The 15,365-nt window shown below is 42.7% G+C and overlaps 1 protein-coding gene across 1 annotated transcript; it reads right to left on the minus strand.

Moving 5' to 3' along the window:
- Positions 1–2,324: 2,324 nt before the first annotated feature.
- Positions 2,325–8,244, minus strand: tspan36 (tetraspanin 36). Its single transcript, XM_028996144.1, has 7 exons — positions 8,068–8,244; positions 4,681–4,872; positions 4,435–4,509; positions 4,245–4,340; positions 3,853–3,999; positions 3,460–3,543; positions 2,325–3,350 (listed from the first exon to the last, which is right to left on the minus strand). The coding sequence occupies exons 1-7, from the start codon at positions 8,125–8,127 to the stop codon at positions 3,276–3,278; spliced, it is 729 nt and encodes a 242-aa protein (XP_028851977.1). The 5' UTR covers positions 8,128–8,244; the 3' UTR covers positions 2,325–3,275.
- Between the last annotated feature and the right edge of the window lie 7,121 nt (positions 8,245–15,365).

Genomic DNA, 15,365 nt, shown 5'->3' on the forward strand with positions numbered 1-15,365 from the left:
CCCTCCTCCTCCACGGGGTCAGGTTTCTGCTTGAGGGGGAAATAAATAAATTAGGAGCTGGTGTAAAATGTCTCTCTCTCTCTCTCTGCTGGAGCGCCTGACTCAGCAGTCTGCGTGACCTCGCCCGAAAGGGGAGAAGGGAAGGGAAAGAGAACGTGTGATGTGCTTGCTGAAGGAAGCCTGCAGACTTTGGACGCTTCTGGCATCTTATTGATTAACTCGGCTGAGCCGCGATGAAGGGCATGGACACCGTGGCCACCTGCCAGTTTGAAACAGATTAGATGTGCTCATTATTAATAAACTGAACGTGTTTCTGGTAATGAAACAAACCAGGAAAACCACACTGGGGCTGAACGCGAAGGCCGTATGCGCGTCTACAGCTTCAACAGTGTGGTAGTAGCCTGGTGGGTAACACACTTGCCCATGAACCAGAAGACCCGGGTTCGAATCCCACTTACTACCACTGTGTCCCTGAGTAAGACACTTAACCCTAAGTTACTCCAGGGGGGACTGTCCCTGTAACTACTGATTGTAAGTTGCTCTGGATAAGGACGTCTGATAAATGCTGTAAATGTAAATGTAAATGTAACATGCACAAGATGTGCAAATTTCATTTCACCCCCAACTGACTATTGCCCATCAAAATGTACTGTACTCTTTAACTATTTAAACGCTTTTCCTGATGCATTGTTGCTTTACAGGCTCATTATGAATCATAATTAACCAATTTCCATTAAAAAAAAAAAAAATAGCGTAAAATAAAACATTTCTGTTTTAGTGCATGATTGTCCATTCCATTGGTCTACATTTTGAAATGGCCTGAACAACAGAGCATTTACAGCAGGGCAAAGGAGTGCAAGCTTGTAGAAACGTGGGTCTCCTGGTTCATTCACTCACTTTCAGGAATTGCTCAAGTCATACTAGGTCACAAATGCCGGGAACTGATTCTGGGTCATCAAACAGGTACAAATGTCAGCAAAGGGCTCTCACACAATGATGACAGATTTAGAGCGGCCAATCCTCCTATAGGGTGCAGCAGGAGGAAATGGAGCACCAGACGGAAGCCCATGAAGAACCTGCTAACTCCACACACAAAACTGGGATTTAAACCCCCAATTTTGGAGGTTTGAAGAGGCCACAGTGCTCTCCCCTGTGACACCATGTCATCTGGTCTCCTTATTGTGAAGCAGCATTAACCAGCTTTCTTCAGAAGAGCCTAGATGTATTAATAAAACTGTCACTGATGCAAATGAGCTGATGACGAGAGCATTAAGGGCTGGACAATAAATCTAATTTTGTATAAAGCCATTCCAGTGGTCAGTGTAATGGTTTCATGCAAGAAGACCCAGCAGAGGATGTACTTTCTGTGGCAACCAAGGAAGTCTAGTCTTCCACAGGAGCTGCTGACCCAGTTCTACACTGCAGTCTTCCTGTGCTCCTCCATCACAGTCTGGTATGGAGGAGCCACCAAACAGCGCAGGATCAGACTGCAATGGACTGTACGGACGGAAGAAATGATCATTGGTGTCCCACTGCCCTCCATACAGGACCTGTTCCACTCAAGAAACAGGAAACGGGCAGGGAAGATCATCACAGACCCCTCACACGCTGGACAGACTTTTTGATCTGCTGCCCTCTGGCAGATGATACAGAAGCCTGCAGACCATGACCAGCCAACACAGAAACGGTTTCTTTCCCCTCCTAAACAGCTGAAATGCTATTCACTATTGCATTTTATATTACCTCAGTAACCTGTAATCTTTGTAATATTGTGTATATAAGATTATATTGTTGTTGCTTTTATACTGTTGTGCTTGAGAGACACCATCGACCGGAATCAAAATCCTCAAATGTGTTCTGATTGTAATGTATGAAGACAGATCCAAGATTCAAATGTGGAACCGGACATCTTTAAGTTGGCACCATGATGCATTTCGTATTTGCTTATTTAGAACAGGCCACATCATATAAATGGTGGTAGGTAGTAGCCTAGTGGGTAACACACTCGCCTATGAACCAGAAGACCCGGGTTCGAATCCCACTTACTTCCATTGTGTCCCTGAGCAAGACACTTAACCCTAAATTGCTCCAGGGAGACTGTCCCTGTAATACTGATTGTAAGTCGCTCTGGATAAGGGCGTCTGATAAATGCTGTAAATGTAAATGTATATAAATGGACATTCACTATCAATTTCAGAACTATTTCTTTAAATGCTGTATATGTTTTATAATGATTTTTGCAGAAAAACGTGCTTTTGCTACCCCCTTGTGGGTACACTTGGTATACTTTTCTAATTCAAATAGAAAATTGAACACGTTACACAGATGTCTAAATATATTGTTTATTTAGATTTTATATATATAACATTGACATTAGACCTTCTTGATATGTCTGCAACTCTGCATTAATAGTAGTTCTGAAGCTAAAACAAGAACACAATACAGAACACAATACATTTTCAATTTCATTCCTATGTTGGCTTTAAAATTACTTTACTAATAAGAGAGAAACCATTTCACGAGACCATCCAGAAAAAAAAAAACATTGAGTGTGAAAGATAAACCTTGTAGAAAAAGACTTTGGCTTATCAGACCTGACAGACCACCATGTATCTTCTAGGAACTGCTGACTAACTGCCGAGAAGTACATTACATATACAGAGGGTTATACAGAGTCTGGGATTAAGAGATAGAATACTTACTTTTTAGAAATTGCACTATAAAGATCTAATGCATGATCTAATTAATAAGGTCTTGTGGCACAAAAATGGTAGGAAACAAGATTAAAAAAAAAAAAAAAAAGAGAAACAAAAACAATATATTGTGTGTGTTGTGTGTGTGTATGTGTATATACACACACACACACACACACACACACACACACACTTACATTTAAGGCCGCACTTTTATTCTCATTTTCCTTGTAAATTGTGGAATTTCCTAAGGTGCAGGAAAACATGATGAAGGAACTGAAACAAACTGTATGATTGGTGGAAGAAATCCTGTATGCCACAAATCCATTTAAGTTTGTACATATGTGCCACTTCATCTTGCTTAAATACAGCATTTTTATGATTAAAGTCATGAACAAGTTCCCCTAGATGTCTTAAATTAGTTGGTAGAACGGTAAAGATGTCTAAAATCCAATATCGTTAAAAGGCACTAAGTTGCACATGCAGTTGTGGTGTTAGCAGCGCGTGCCTGTGAAAATGACAGTAGAATGGTTCCAGGAGTGAGCAGAAAATCCCGGCTCAGCAGGCGTCCACTGCTTTGGATCAGGAGTACAAAGGAACATATCCGGTTCTTTTATTTCTGCACGTGATCACGCACACGCTGAGCATCCCAAAGAACTGGAGGCGGGGAAAAAAAAACAGATTAAAAGTTATGAAAGTATGGATTTCAAACTATTAGAAGTATGTTTTGGCAATAAATGAAATATGCAGTTATTAGAACAGGCACCTTTACTATGGCAAAGCCAAGGATGACCAACATGGCGTAACTCAGAACATCCTGAAGCAGCTTCTCGAGCTTATGCTCACAGCCCTGCGTGTGCAAACAGAGCGTTAGCTTATGATATGGTGGTGAGCATAACTCATTTGAATTTAAACAGGGGTTCTCCCATAAGCCTTTCCCTGAAGGAAACCTTCCCAGAAAAAAAAAAAGCCACAGTTTATTGGGATCAGATGATTGTTTACAACCTAATGATGCACGTGGGTGGTTGGAGGTACGGAAGATAAGTCTGGCTGGGAGGCTTGGGAACCACTGCACTAATGCTCACTAAAGCTAAACCCCCCGTCATGAAAATCCGGCAACATCTGGTTCAGAGCCTGGGATCCATGCGTGGACATGTACCTCGGTGTTCAGGAGGTCTGGTTGCTCGGTTTGTCCGACACACCCGGTGACGTTCTTACAGCAGGAGGTGGGCACTGTGTTGTTGTGCGTCCGGGACCAAGAGGAATTATTCCAGTCTGTATAGTTGTTTATCCCACAGCACTGAAGCTGTAGTCGAAGGAAGGTTTGTTATACATTTTCAGACATTCGCACATTCCATCAAAAGTACATTATGGAGCTACATTACAGATTACAATATCTATCTATATCTATATATCTATATGTGTGTGTGTGTGATATATATATATATATAGAGAGTGGCTTCCTTACTTGAGAGCATGTTAGTTGATGTTAGATTGTTCTAGCTTGTTCCTAATAGCTCAGAGCTGATATAATTACGACTGTGATTGTACCTGAGACTGCAGATAGTCCACAGCCCGAGTTTCTGTATTCTGCCCATCGTATTTGTCAAAGACGGAGCCCATGGAGACCTGAAGACCACCTTTAATCTATAAAACACAGATAGACAACACGTCGTTCAACCTGCAGCACTGGCTGAGACGTATATGTTGTATATGTTTTCACAAAAGCGGATATACGCACCCTGTTCATGTAGATAAAACCAAACACGAAAGCGGCTACCTCAGCAGCAAAAATGATCATGATTATTATGAAGAACTGGAGGGGGAAAAAATATATATTTAAATGTTTGAATTTGGTTATTGGCTGTAAGGTTCTGAACAAAATTTGCCTCAAAGACATTAGTCAAAACCCCTTTGAGCCAAAAAACGTCAAATATCGATAACTACTCCCACCCAGACTCTGAATGTTGGCGAAAGCTGTACTTACAAAGCTCAGGCCAACTGTGGACTCCCTCAGCGTAGCACAGCAGCCGACCAGGCCGATGAACAGCATCACTGCTGCCACAGCCAGGATGATGACCGCAGGAACCAGAGTGTACGTGTCCTCCAGGAAGTGATCGAAGTTGCTGTAGCTCTGGATCACGTAAGCCCCAACGTAGCACAGCGCAGCTCCAGCAGCCTGGAAGGGAATTGTTCACATGCCACCAGGTTATTGCAGTACTAAACATTGGAATGGATCTTAATTACATTTCCCCTCTTTAAAGGTGAAAGTGTCATTTGACATTGTGCTACACATCAAGCACAGATCCCGGTGACACCACAAAATGTGACCTCTGCATTTTACCCATCACCCTTAGATGGCAGTATAGTTGTTTTATTTTTAGTCTATTTTGGTCTCTTCTTTTTAGTAATGCAATTCTAAAATTCAGACAATATAGTACAAGAACCTAGTAGAACACATTTCACAATTTAAACAAGGTTATCTTATTACTGTATTATTGAGTCAATGATACTCTACATTGATACGATTGTAAAGTGAGTCCAAAGATCGCGTCGTCATCAGAAATTAATGCTGCTGTCATTGCGTGTTGCAGAAGTGACATCATCTATGTGACCGGATGGGAGAAACCAGGATATAATAATGCGATTTAACAAGAGGAAATAAAGTCCTGACAAAAACATTTTAGTCTAGTTTTAATCTTGCCATTACTGGTGAAGTAATGACCAGTTTCACTGGTTTTAAATAGTGTGAAAATCATTTACATGTAATAAACACCAATTATATTAAAACAACTCATACGCTTAACTGCCATTGCATAGACACCCATGAGTCAAATCTATAAAACTTCAACTTCAAGAAAAGTGAGAGAAACACTGAGCCACAACAAAACAAAAGTGTTCATAGGACAGGACATAGGACATAATTTTGCAATGGACAGAGACAGATTGCTGGTTAAAAACAAGATCACATCTGTGTAAACAAATTGATGGGACTGTTACTGACTATTTACCACACCGCTTCATTCCCACTCCCACACTCTGTGTTAACCGAGTTTGCATCACTTCAATTAATGTGGAGAACAATTCTATATTTTTTAGGATTTGTGTTGATCCAATTACATTATGTTGAATTTTAACACAGTCAGAATTTGGATGCATTATGCATTTGGATACATTGTAGAACAAAGCTGAGGACAGGACAGCAAAATAACACACAAAAAATGGCAAACAAGGTAAAAAGTTAGATCTGCATGTCTCCAAATCAGGGAGTTTTTGCTGCGATGGCAGCATTTCACACTCTTGGCATCTCCGGGACGGTTTCCAACAGTCCTGAAGGTTCATGCTGAACACTTTCTTATAATTCACTCATGTTGTTTTTTGTGTGTGTGTGAAGTGATTGTCACATGTGCTACACAGCAGCACAGCAGTGAAATTTGCACACACTTCACTGCACACAGTGAAATTTGTCCTCTGCATTTAACCCATCACCCTGAGTGAGCAGTGGGCAGCCATGACAGGTGCCCGGGGAGCAGTGTGTGGGGACGGTGCTTTCCTCAGTGGCTCCTCAGTGGTACCTCAGTGGCACCTCAGTGGCACCTCGGCGGATCGGGATTCGGCTACCTTCTGATTATGGGGCCGCTGCCTTAACCGCTAGGTCACCACTGCCCCTCAAGTGGTTTTGATGATGACAATCAAATATGCTTCACTTTCTCCTCATACAAAAAATGTTTCTTGCCTTGGATTCTTCAAAGCGGGTCCATCTTTGTCACAGGGTAGGCGTGTTATTACTGGTGGTGTACATTTTGTTGTAGGCAACCATTTTAAAACATGCGAGTCACTCTGGATAAGAGCGTCTGCTAAATGCTGTAAATGTTCTCCATTAGACGTGAAAGGTCTGAACTACAAATGCTAGGACATGGTAGGTCATGTGCATTACCTTTAAAACCTATCTTACACATTACATAAAGCAGTGGACAAATGAAATGATCACTTTTCCACAGAAGGTCTATACCACGTACTGCAAATGACAAGAAAAGGTAACACACACTGACCATTCGCTGTAACACGGGGTGTTTTCACTAATTCAGCTTCCTGTTCCTCACCAGATCTGGCCGAAAATCATCATGCCATCGTGGTGAAGAGACCCTGACTCCATTCCTCCAATCATATGATCCTCAGAGAGCAATCACGAGACCCCCGGTACCATCATCCTTAATCCCCACTGGAACTTACCGCAGGTCTCGTGGCTCAAGAATGAAAGAAAAACCGAGGAGAGTAAGAACAGAAAAAACCCACTGACGTGGGAGGAAAAAAAAATCTGATGTTGTTTCTGGCCTTGCAAGTAGTTCCTAATTCACTTAAAGTAAATTAGTGCTGCCTTGGCCTTTTTTACAAAAGGCTTGTGTTCCACTCTATGGTTCAAGTAAATATTGCTCTAGTCCAAAGTGAACATTTGCTGATCTTGTGGTTTACTGATCTTAAAGTGGAATAAGGTGAAAGAAACACCCAAGTTCAAATCCCACTTACTACCATTGTGTCCCTGAACAAGATACTTAACCCTAAGTTGCTCCAGGGGGGGACTGTCCCTGTAACTACTCTGTATAAGGGCGTCTGATAGGGCGTTCTTGTTTTTCAGTGCCAGAAATATTAAAATAGTGGTGGGGTCGACCCAATTCCTTATCATGTACCACACCTGATCGACAGTCGTTGTGCAACACCCTCACTCACATGCATGGTGAGATCACGTCACCCCACACAAGTTCACTCTTTGCTCCGTAGGGATCTGCCTTGAGGCGAAGCCAGAAAGAGTTTAATCACATGTACCCTGGTGTCAGCTTCATATGACCACCATCAATCTGCAGCACCACCCACACACACACATACACATACACACATCATCATCATTTACGTTCATTCAGCCGATCACTAGATTTAATAAGGAAATGCTATGCAAACCTAGTTTTATGATCAATTTGATAAACCCATTCTCAATTAATAATACGCCGTATATGGAGTCAAATGAGCTCGTTTTATAAACAGTCAGTACTTTTAAACTCAAACATTAGTCAGCAATACAAATTACATAATAATAAGACGGGGGTGAGAAAGATCAGGGTTTATTTCATTTTTTTATTGATTTTTAGGAACCAGATGCTGATGAAATGAGGAAGCAGTCGGTTTCGGTGCAGCTCTTGATACAGGCCACGTGTTCACGGAGACGCCGACAGAATCGGTCATCGTGACGATGGACTGTTTCATTTCCACAATTTAAACGCTCCATTTCAGGCGGGAGTCGTGTTGTTTCCAGCCCGCCGGCCCAGGGTTCCAGCGCGGCCGCGGGAGACAAAAAAAAAAGAGACAGAACGCAACTCACCCAGAATGTCAGGCTGAGGATCAACAGCACCGTCTTGGATGTTATAATACCGCAGTCCATGTTGAGGAAACGTGCGTGAGTAGCGCCGAGCCGCTGCGGGTCTGCGGGTCTGCCTGTCTGTGCCTGTGTGTGTCTGTGTGTGTTTTTCCCGTAAACGTGCGTCTGTGTGACTCGCTGTCACATGATCGGGCGCCGCGCTCTGCCGCGCGGTCCTACCGCCGACCCGCCGGACGCGGGAGGAGACCACAGGCCCACTATCAACTGTAAATGAACAGCACATTATATTAATATTATACTACCAGCAGCGAGCGTGTGTGTGTGTATAAATTCTTTATCGCACCAGTGTAGCAGTGTGACATCAGTATAAAGTAAGTGAAGTTATTGTCACTTGTGATACACAGCAGCACAGCACACGGTGCACATAGTGAAAGTTGTCCTCTGCATTTAACCCATCACTCTGAGTGAGCAGTGGGCAGCCATGACAGGCGCCCGGGGAGCAGTGTGTGGGGACGGTGCTTTGCTCAGTGGCACCTTGGCGCATTGGGATTCGAACCGGCAACCTTCTGATTACGGGGCCACTGCTCCAAAACAGTCAGAAGTGGGATTCGAACCCACGCCTCCAGGAGAGACTGCTAACAATGTGGAAACAAGGAAATACTTCCTGAAAGAGTTAGTTCCAAAAATCACTGATATAAGTATTTTTTGTGCTAAATGTTGCAGGTAGAAATCCTTCAGTCTGGGGTCAGGAGCAGGGAAATACTGGAACTAGGAATACATTTACATTTTGGATTATATAGCTAGCACATTTAGTGAATTTAAAAGTTCAGATTTATTTTTTATTATTTTTTTTTTACTTTGTTGCACACTATCAGGGACCAGGTCATGTATTAATGTGTATGTGACCAATAAAAACATTTTGAATCTTGGAGACATATGGTATGAAAGCAATTTGCTTTTCTGTCTAAAAAAATGTGTGGCAGTGTGGAGGGTGGCAAACCAGTACTGTGAGCACGTGCGCCAAATATGAAGTCACTGCACTGATCACATGCTTTCAGAGATTTTTCAGAAAAGGCTAAAGTAGGGTGTGGGGATGTCACATGACACCTGGACTCCAGCAAATCAATTTGCTACGTTTTAGTAAAACGTAAAAAAAAAACAAAAAAAAAACACTACATTGCCTGGTTCTTTGCACATATCTCCTAGAGATCATCTGATTTGGCAAAAACATTTTTTCCCCCCTCAGTGCAGATCTAGCATTCTTCAATGTGGTGTCGTTTTCCTACATCAAGTTTGTTGAAAAGTATTTTCTGCCCTTGTGGCCTATCACGTCTGTGAGCTGATGAGGTAAGTAAGCGCAGAGACGGCACATAATACAAACAAGGATTTCTTACAGAACACAAATCAAACGGTGCGAGAGCCAAAAACGGTGGAAACAAAAGGGGAAAACACAAACTAGCCCGCAGGCGTGTGCCGATTGGCAGAACTCAAACACAAAAACAGTTGTCAGGTCAACAATGAAGGTCAAGTTCACGAAAGATCGTCGCTGCTGTCTCCAGCTTCTCCAAGGGCTACGCCCAGCAGCACCATCGGCGGAGGAGGTGACAACCATAGGGCTCCTACCCTGCTGTGTCCTCCCACTGGTGGACCCAGACCCTATGGCTGGCTCTAGTGCTGCAACAACGAATCGATTGAATCGATAAAAATCGATTACTAAAAGAGTTGGCCATGAATTTCCTAATCGATTCGTTATGTCGCGCGACGCGGAGACGTTTGATTTATTTGAGCGCGGAGCGGAGTGAACACACTCGGTTTCTCTCGCGCACAGATGCTAGCAGAGTTTGGCGCCTCATAGACAGCGCGGAGCAAAAAAAAAACAAGTGGAGGTAGAGGACAGATACATGGCGGAGGCAGAGAAATCTGCGCGAAAATATGCAAAAGCGACATGGCACGGCACGGGAGCACCACGGCAATGATCCAGCACCTGAAACGCAAACATGTTGGAGTGTTTGAGGAGGAAGAAGGGAGTTCAGCAGCAGGGTAAATCGCTACAGAATCCTACTTTTGTTCCGTTATGAAGTGAGGAACGTAATGTCCCTGGTGCTGGTGTTTAACTCTCTGCGGAGGAGAACTAGACGGGGACTTACAGCGCCACCTACAGGTGTGGAGGGGGGATGAAACAGCGTTCGGACTGTTCTCTGCGTCTCCGCGTGGACGACTCGCTTATTGTGTCCCTGACCCTAAGTTGCCCCAGGGGGACTGTCCCTGTAACTACTGATTGTCGCTCTGGATAAGGGCGTCTGATAAATGCTGTAAATGTAAATGTTTACCTGTCATCCAGCTTGACAAGCATGAAAAGTTAGCGTTAGCGTGTTAATAACAGTAGTAAAGCAGGGGTGCTATAGTTACTTTGCATTAAAAGACTAAAGAAATCAGGACAAAACTACTAAGTTAGAAAAGCATTTTTTGCAGTGTGTGTCAGTGTGAGAGTTTGTGAATGTGTGTCTGCGAGTGTGTGCATCTGCAGTGTAGTGTAGAGAACAAGTTCTGACATTCAAACAAATCCTGTTAAATTTTCTGATTTGTATTGTTCTTTATTTTTTTTATAAATTATTTATCATTCTGGCAGCTCAGGTGGCACTTTATTTTTTTAAAAAGTCTATATTTGGCAGATGTAAAGCATACATGTGTATGTTTTTTGTGTTAGTCAATTTTTATTTTATTTTATTATTATTATAACAGCTCAAGGAGCAACATGTTTGTGCACTTTCTAAAGATTTTGGTTCTGTTTTTGAATAAAGGGTTGGAAATGAATGCTTTTCTTGTTTTTTTTTTTTCTTCCTACGATTAATCCAAAAAATAATCGACATATTAATCGATTATTAAAATAATTGTTAGTTGCAGCCCTAGCTGGCTCCCTGATGTGGTCTTATGGCGGCCTCGGTCCCTCCAACCTGCACACAGAAACAAACAGGGCCGACCCTTCTGGGTACATGTGGGCCCTTTCGCCACACGTCCCCTTTGACGCTTCCTGCGTCATTCCCTGCCCCGCGCTAATGCCTTCTGGGCACGTGCAGCCCCTCCCACTGCACGTTCCTGGTGCCAGTGTGGGGGCTTTACCAGACCATCCGGCCAGCCCCTTCTGCATCCGTTGGGACAAGCAGGCCCTCTTCCTGCCTGTCCCAGCTGGGTCCTCATGCCTTCAAGGGGGCCCCACCCTCCCCTCAGAAGGAACCCCCAACCTGAACTGCACCCCCCCCCCAAAAAAAGTGCAGTCGTGTCAGGAACTTAATCTCTGGGGTTCTGCTCCACTTCTGGGTCGCCATCTGGTGGACACAAAGAGGGGAAATGGAGGCAACATACGGACACCAGAAACACACACAGATAGAGACAGACAGAAGAGAGGGTCATCTGGTTCCCTCTCTGGGTTCTCCGGGACCTCCTCAGGGGGCACAGCCAGGATGACGGGAGGCGCAACCCTCTCACCGCCCGCCAGTGCTGAGTTTTCTTGCACAGGATCCTGACTGGCGCTGGGTGTGGTGGGGCAGGGCTCGATCACTGGCTCAGGCTCTGGCTTATCAAACTCCGTCCCAAAAACCCATCTTGTAACGTCTCCCTGCAGCCAATCCTGACATGGCATTGAATTCCTTTGTAATTCTTAATAGAAGCATTTCACGTTGTTCGCCCCTTTATCCAGAAACGATGAGTTGTCTTTCCTATGAAAATTACAGGGATTTTGAGACCAGTGTCAATGTGGGCTAACTCCAGGCTCTTCTCCAGACTCTCACTATGAATCATGAAAACCTTGATAATGATTCTTTATTATATATAAAAACTGCTGATGATTTCAAATGTGATGATCCCGGTTCGAATCCCGAATCAACAATGTGCCACTGAGCAAAGCACCGTCCCCACACACTGCTCCCCGGGCGCCTGTCATGGCTGCCAACTGCTCACTAAGGGTGATTAAATGCAGAGGTTTCACAGATGTGTTTCACAACTTCTCTTTCACTTAAAGTGACAAAATATATTTTAATAATTACCTTAACCATAAACCTGCTAGAGCATTCATTTTCATTCATATTGTTAATGAGACTTGAGAAAGGGGCATGACTTTGTCACCTTCATGGGACACTGCTAATTTTTTCAGAATTGTTCAAATTTGCTTAATTTGGTTTATAAGCTTTTATTTTTATATAATTTTTGTATCTCATGATCTTTAAAATGGCACCATCTGCTGCTCAAAAGTATTCAGGGCTGATGTTAACACTTTTAATCAGAGATGAATGGCTCTGGATGCATATGCTGCACTGTGATGCCTTTATTGGTTTATTTTATTATTTGCAGTTTTTATTAAACTTCATCAGTTTACTTATAATTGTATTTTGCTCTAACTTTTCATTGTTGTATATGGTGTGCACACACTCATAGGCAATATGAGTGTGTGCACATATTAATCATATTTGCTTGTTTTGAGTGATCTGGTGTGTTTGGGTCCCTGTTTGGCAAAATCTGAGACTGAGATCTGAGGAGGTCTAAATCCAGAATGGGTCCATTTTGGTGGACCCATAATCAGAAGGTTGCGGGTTCTAATCCCGAACCGCCAAGATGCCACTGAGGTCCTCTTGATCAAGGTACCGTCCCTGCACCTTTCATGGCTGCCCACTGTTCACCAAGGGTGATACGGGGTTAAATGCAGAGGACACATTTCATCGTGTCACCATGTGCTGTGCTTGCTGTGTATCACAATGACAATCACCTCACTTTCTTTCTTTCTTTCTTTGGCCGTACCCTTTTGGGTTTTGCTCTTCGATGTCTGTATGTGTTCTTTAATTTTTTTCACTTTGTTTCCCATTGTGTCATTTGGTTTAGCTAAGCCAAATTAAAGGTTCCCTTTGTCTCTTTGTTTGGGGGAGGTTGGTTTTGCTTACTAGATGTCTTGTTTGTTTCAGTGGTCTTGAGTTTTTGGTTTTGTTTGACCTCTTTTGTAGATTCTAGACATGAGTTTGGCCTTGTTGTTCATGGTTTTTGTTCATTCTTTTGAAGTGAAACTCCCATGTCTCTTTGTCCTTACACACATATGAAAGTGAAAAAGTGAAAGTGATTGTCATTGTGATACACAGCACAGCACACGGTGTCCTCTGCTTTTAACCTGTATCACCCTTGGTGAGCAGTGGGCAACCATGGCAGGCGCCCGGGGACCAGTGTGTGGGGACGGTACTTTGCTCAGTGGCACCTTGGCAGATCGACGAACTGGCAACCTTTAGATTACGGGGCCACTTCCTCAACCGCTAGGCCACCACTGCACCCTACAAACATTTTTTTTTTTTTTAACATTTACAGCATTTATTAGACGCCCTTATCCAGAGCAACTTACAATCAGTAGTTACAGGGACAGTCCCCCCCTGGAGACACACAGGGTTAAGTGTCTTGCTCAGGGACACAATGGAATTAAGTGGGATTTGAACCTGGGTTTTCTGGTTCATAGGCTACTACCACCCTATATACCACCCTACTACCACATTGTCAAACATTTCACATCTTTACCTGTTCTTCCAAACTTGTATTCTATGTACAAAAACATTTCCAAATTGGCTTCCTTTGCAAAAACGGATAGGGTTGAATAAAATTATTCAGACCTAAAGGACATATTTTTTTTCAGCTTTGAATTTTAAAAACCTTGAATGACCTTTATGATGATTTAAAGATTCTGATAGGCTGCTGCTTTCATTCCTTCATTTTGGATCACCAAAAAACCTTTTTGCAATTTGTCTTGCAGATATTCCAAGTTTTCAACCAAACAAGATTTGGCAGTTTTCTAGAATAAAAACACATCATTCAGACATTGTGGCCTTACTTTATTTGCTCTAGTGAACTTCTTGTGCTTTAAATGAATTAGCAGCTCCTTTCCTCCAGCTCGATCATGTCTGTTGTGTCTGCTTTAGATGTCTCTATCATGTTACATATTTTTAAGTTAGTACTGATTTGACTTGCTGATACCTTGCTGATGATGGCCAATAGATTGACTGGTTGATTACAAATCATCTTAGATTTATGCATAAATTATACCTTAAGAACTTCTAAAAAGTGCCCATGGAGCAGTCTTAACTCCCATTCCTCAGATGCACCAGCTGGACGTTAAATCACATTGCACATTAGAATTTACTTGAATTCATTCTTCTGCACTTCATCTTTGTGGTGCACTCACATAAAAAAACTTTGCATGTATTTGTCTGGCTGGTTTAAATCGGCATTATTATCTTCTTCTTCATAATCTACAGTAGTTTAGTTAATATCGCTTGCTGTGCATGACGACATGATAATCATTAATCTGTTTGTCCGCCTGTCTGTCTTACCTTGTCGGACAGTCTGTGATCACGAGTTTTCCATTAATTAATTTCACCGACCCCACAAAATGCGCACATGACTTATTTGTATTTAAACTAAAGTTTAAACTAATGATGAACCATTAGAATGATGAACCAGTAGAACCACTGCTCCGTCACATCGAGAGGAGCCAGTTGAGGTGGTTCGAGCATCTGGTCAGGATTCCTCCTGGACGCCTCCCTGTGGAGGTGTTTGGGCATGTCCCCCGGGTCAACCCAGGACACACTGGAGAAATTATATCTCCAGTCTGGTCTGGGAAAGCCTTGGGGTCCTGCCGGAGGAGCTGGTGAAGGTGGCTGGGGAGAGTGCTGTCTGGGATTCCCTATAATTGGGATAAGCAGAAGAAGACGACGACGATGAACCATTGGCTACAGTTTGATATGGGCTCGATCCGGGTCATTCACGGTCATTCTGTATCTGTCGGGGCGAGATAAGGCCAGCAGAGGCACTGCTGAAAACACAAGCAATTATTATTATATTATTATATGACTATATACAACAGGTGTATATTATTATATATAATATACAATCAGAGGCACTGCTGAAAACACAAGCATTTATTGTTATATTATTATATAACTATATACAACAGGTGTCTATTATTATATATAATATACAAGCAGAGGCACTGCTGAAAACACAAACAATTATTATGATATTATTATAGAACTATATACAACAGGTGTATATTATTATATATAATATATATAATATACAAACAGTATCACGCATACACGTTATGTGGCGTGTCATTTTGACTTTTAAAACACGTGAGATGGAAAATGCGAAATAAAATCCCCAGATTAGCGCGGAAAGTGGCCACGTTGAAGGCGCTCCGACTACGGTGGCTGAATTCTTAAAAAAACAGTAAAATGGCAACTCGCGAGGCAAAATGTTAAAATGCGTTTTGATCA

Source organism: Denticeps clupeoides, chromosome 11 (genome assembly GCF_900700375.1).
Source record: "Denticeps clupeoides chromosome 11, fDenClu1.1, whole genome shotgun sequence".
Classification (NCBI taxonomy): Eukaryota; Metazoa; Chordata; class Actinopteri; order Clupeiformes; family Denticipitidae; genus Denticeps; species Denticeps clupeoides.

Coding starts and splice junctions, on each gene's coding strand:
- tspan36 (XM_028996144.1), bottom strand. CDS start 8,127: ATGGACTGCGGTATTATAACATCCAAGACGGTGCTGTTGATCCTCAGC. Junction 4,510..4,680: donor CCACAGTTGGCCTGAGCTTT/GTAAGTACAGCT, acceptor TTCCCCCTCCAG/TTCTTCATAATAATCATGAT. Junction 4,341..4,434: donor GTTTTATCTACATGAACAGG/GTGCGTATATCC, acceptor TGTGTTTTATAG/ATTAAAGGTGGTCTTCAGGT.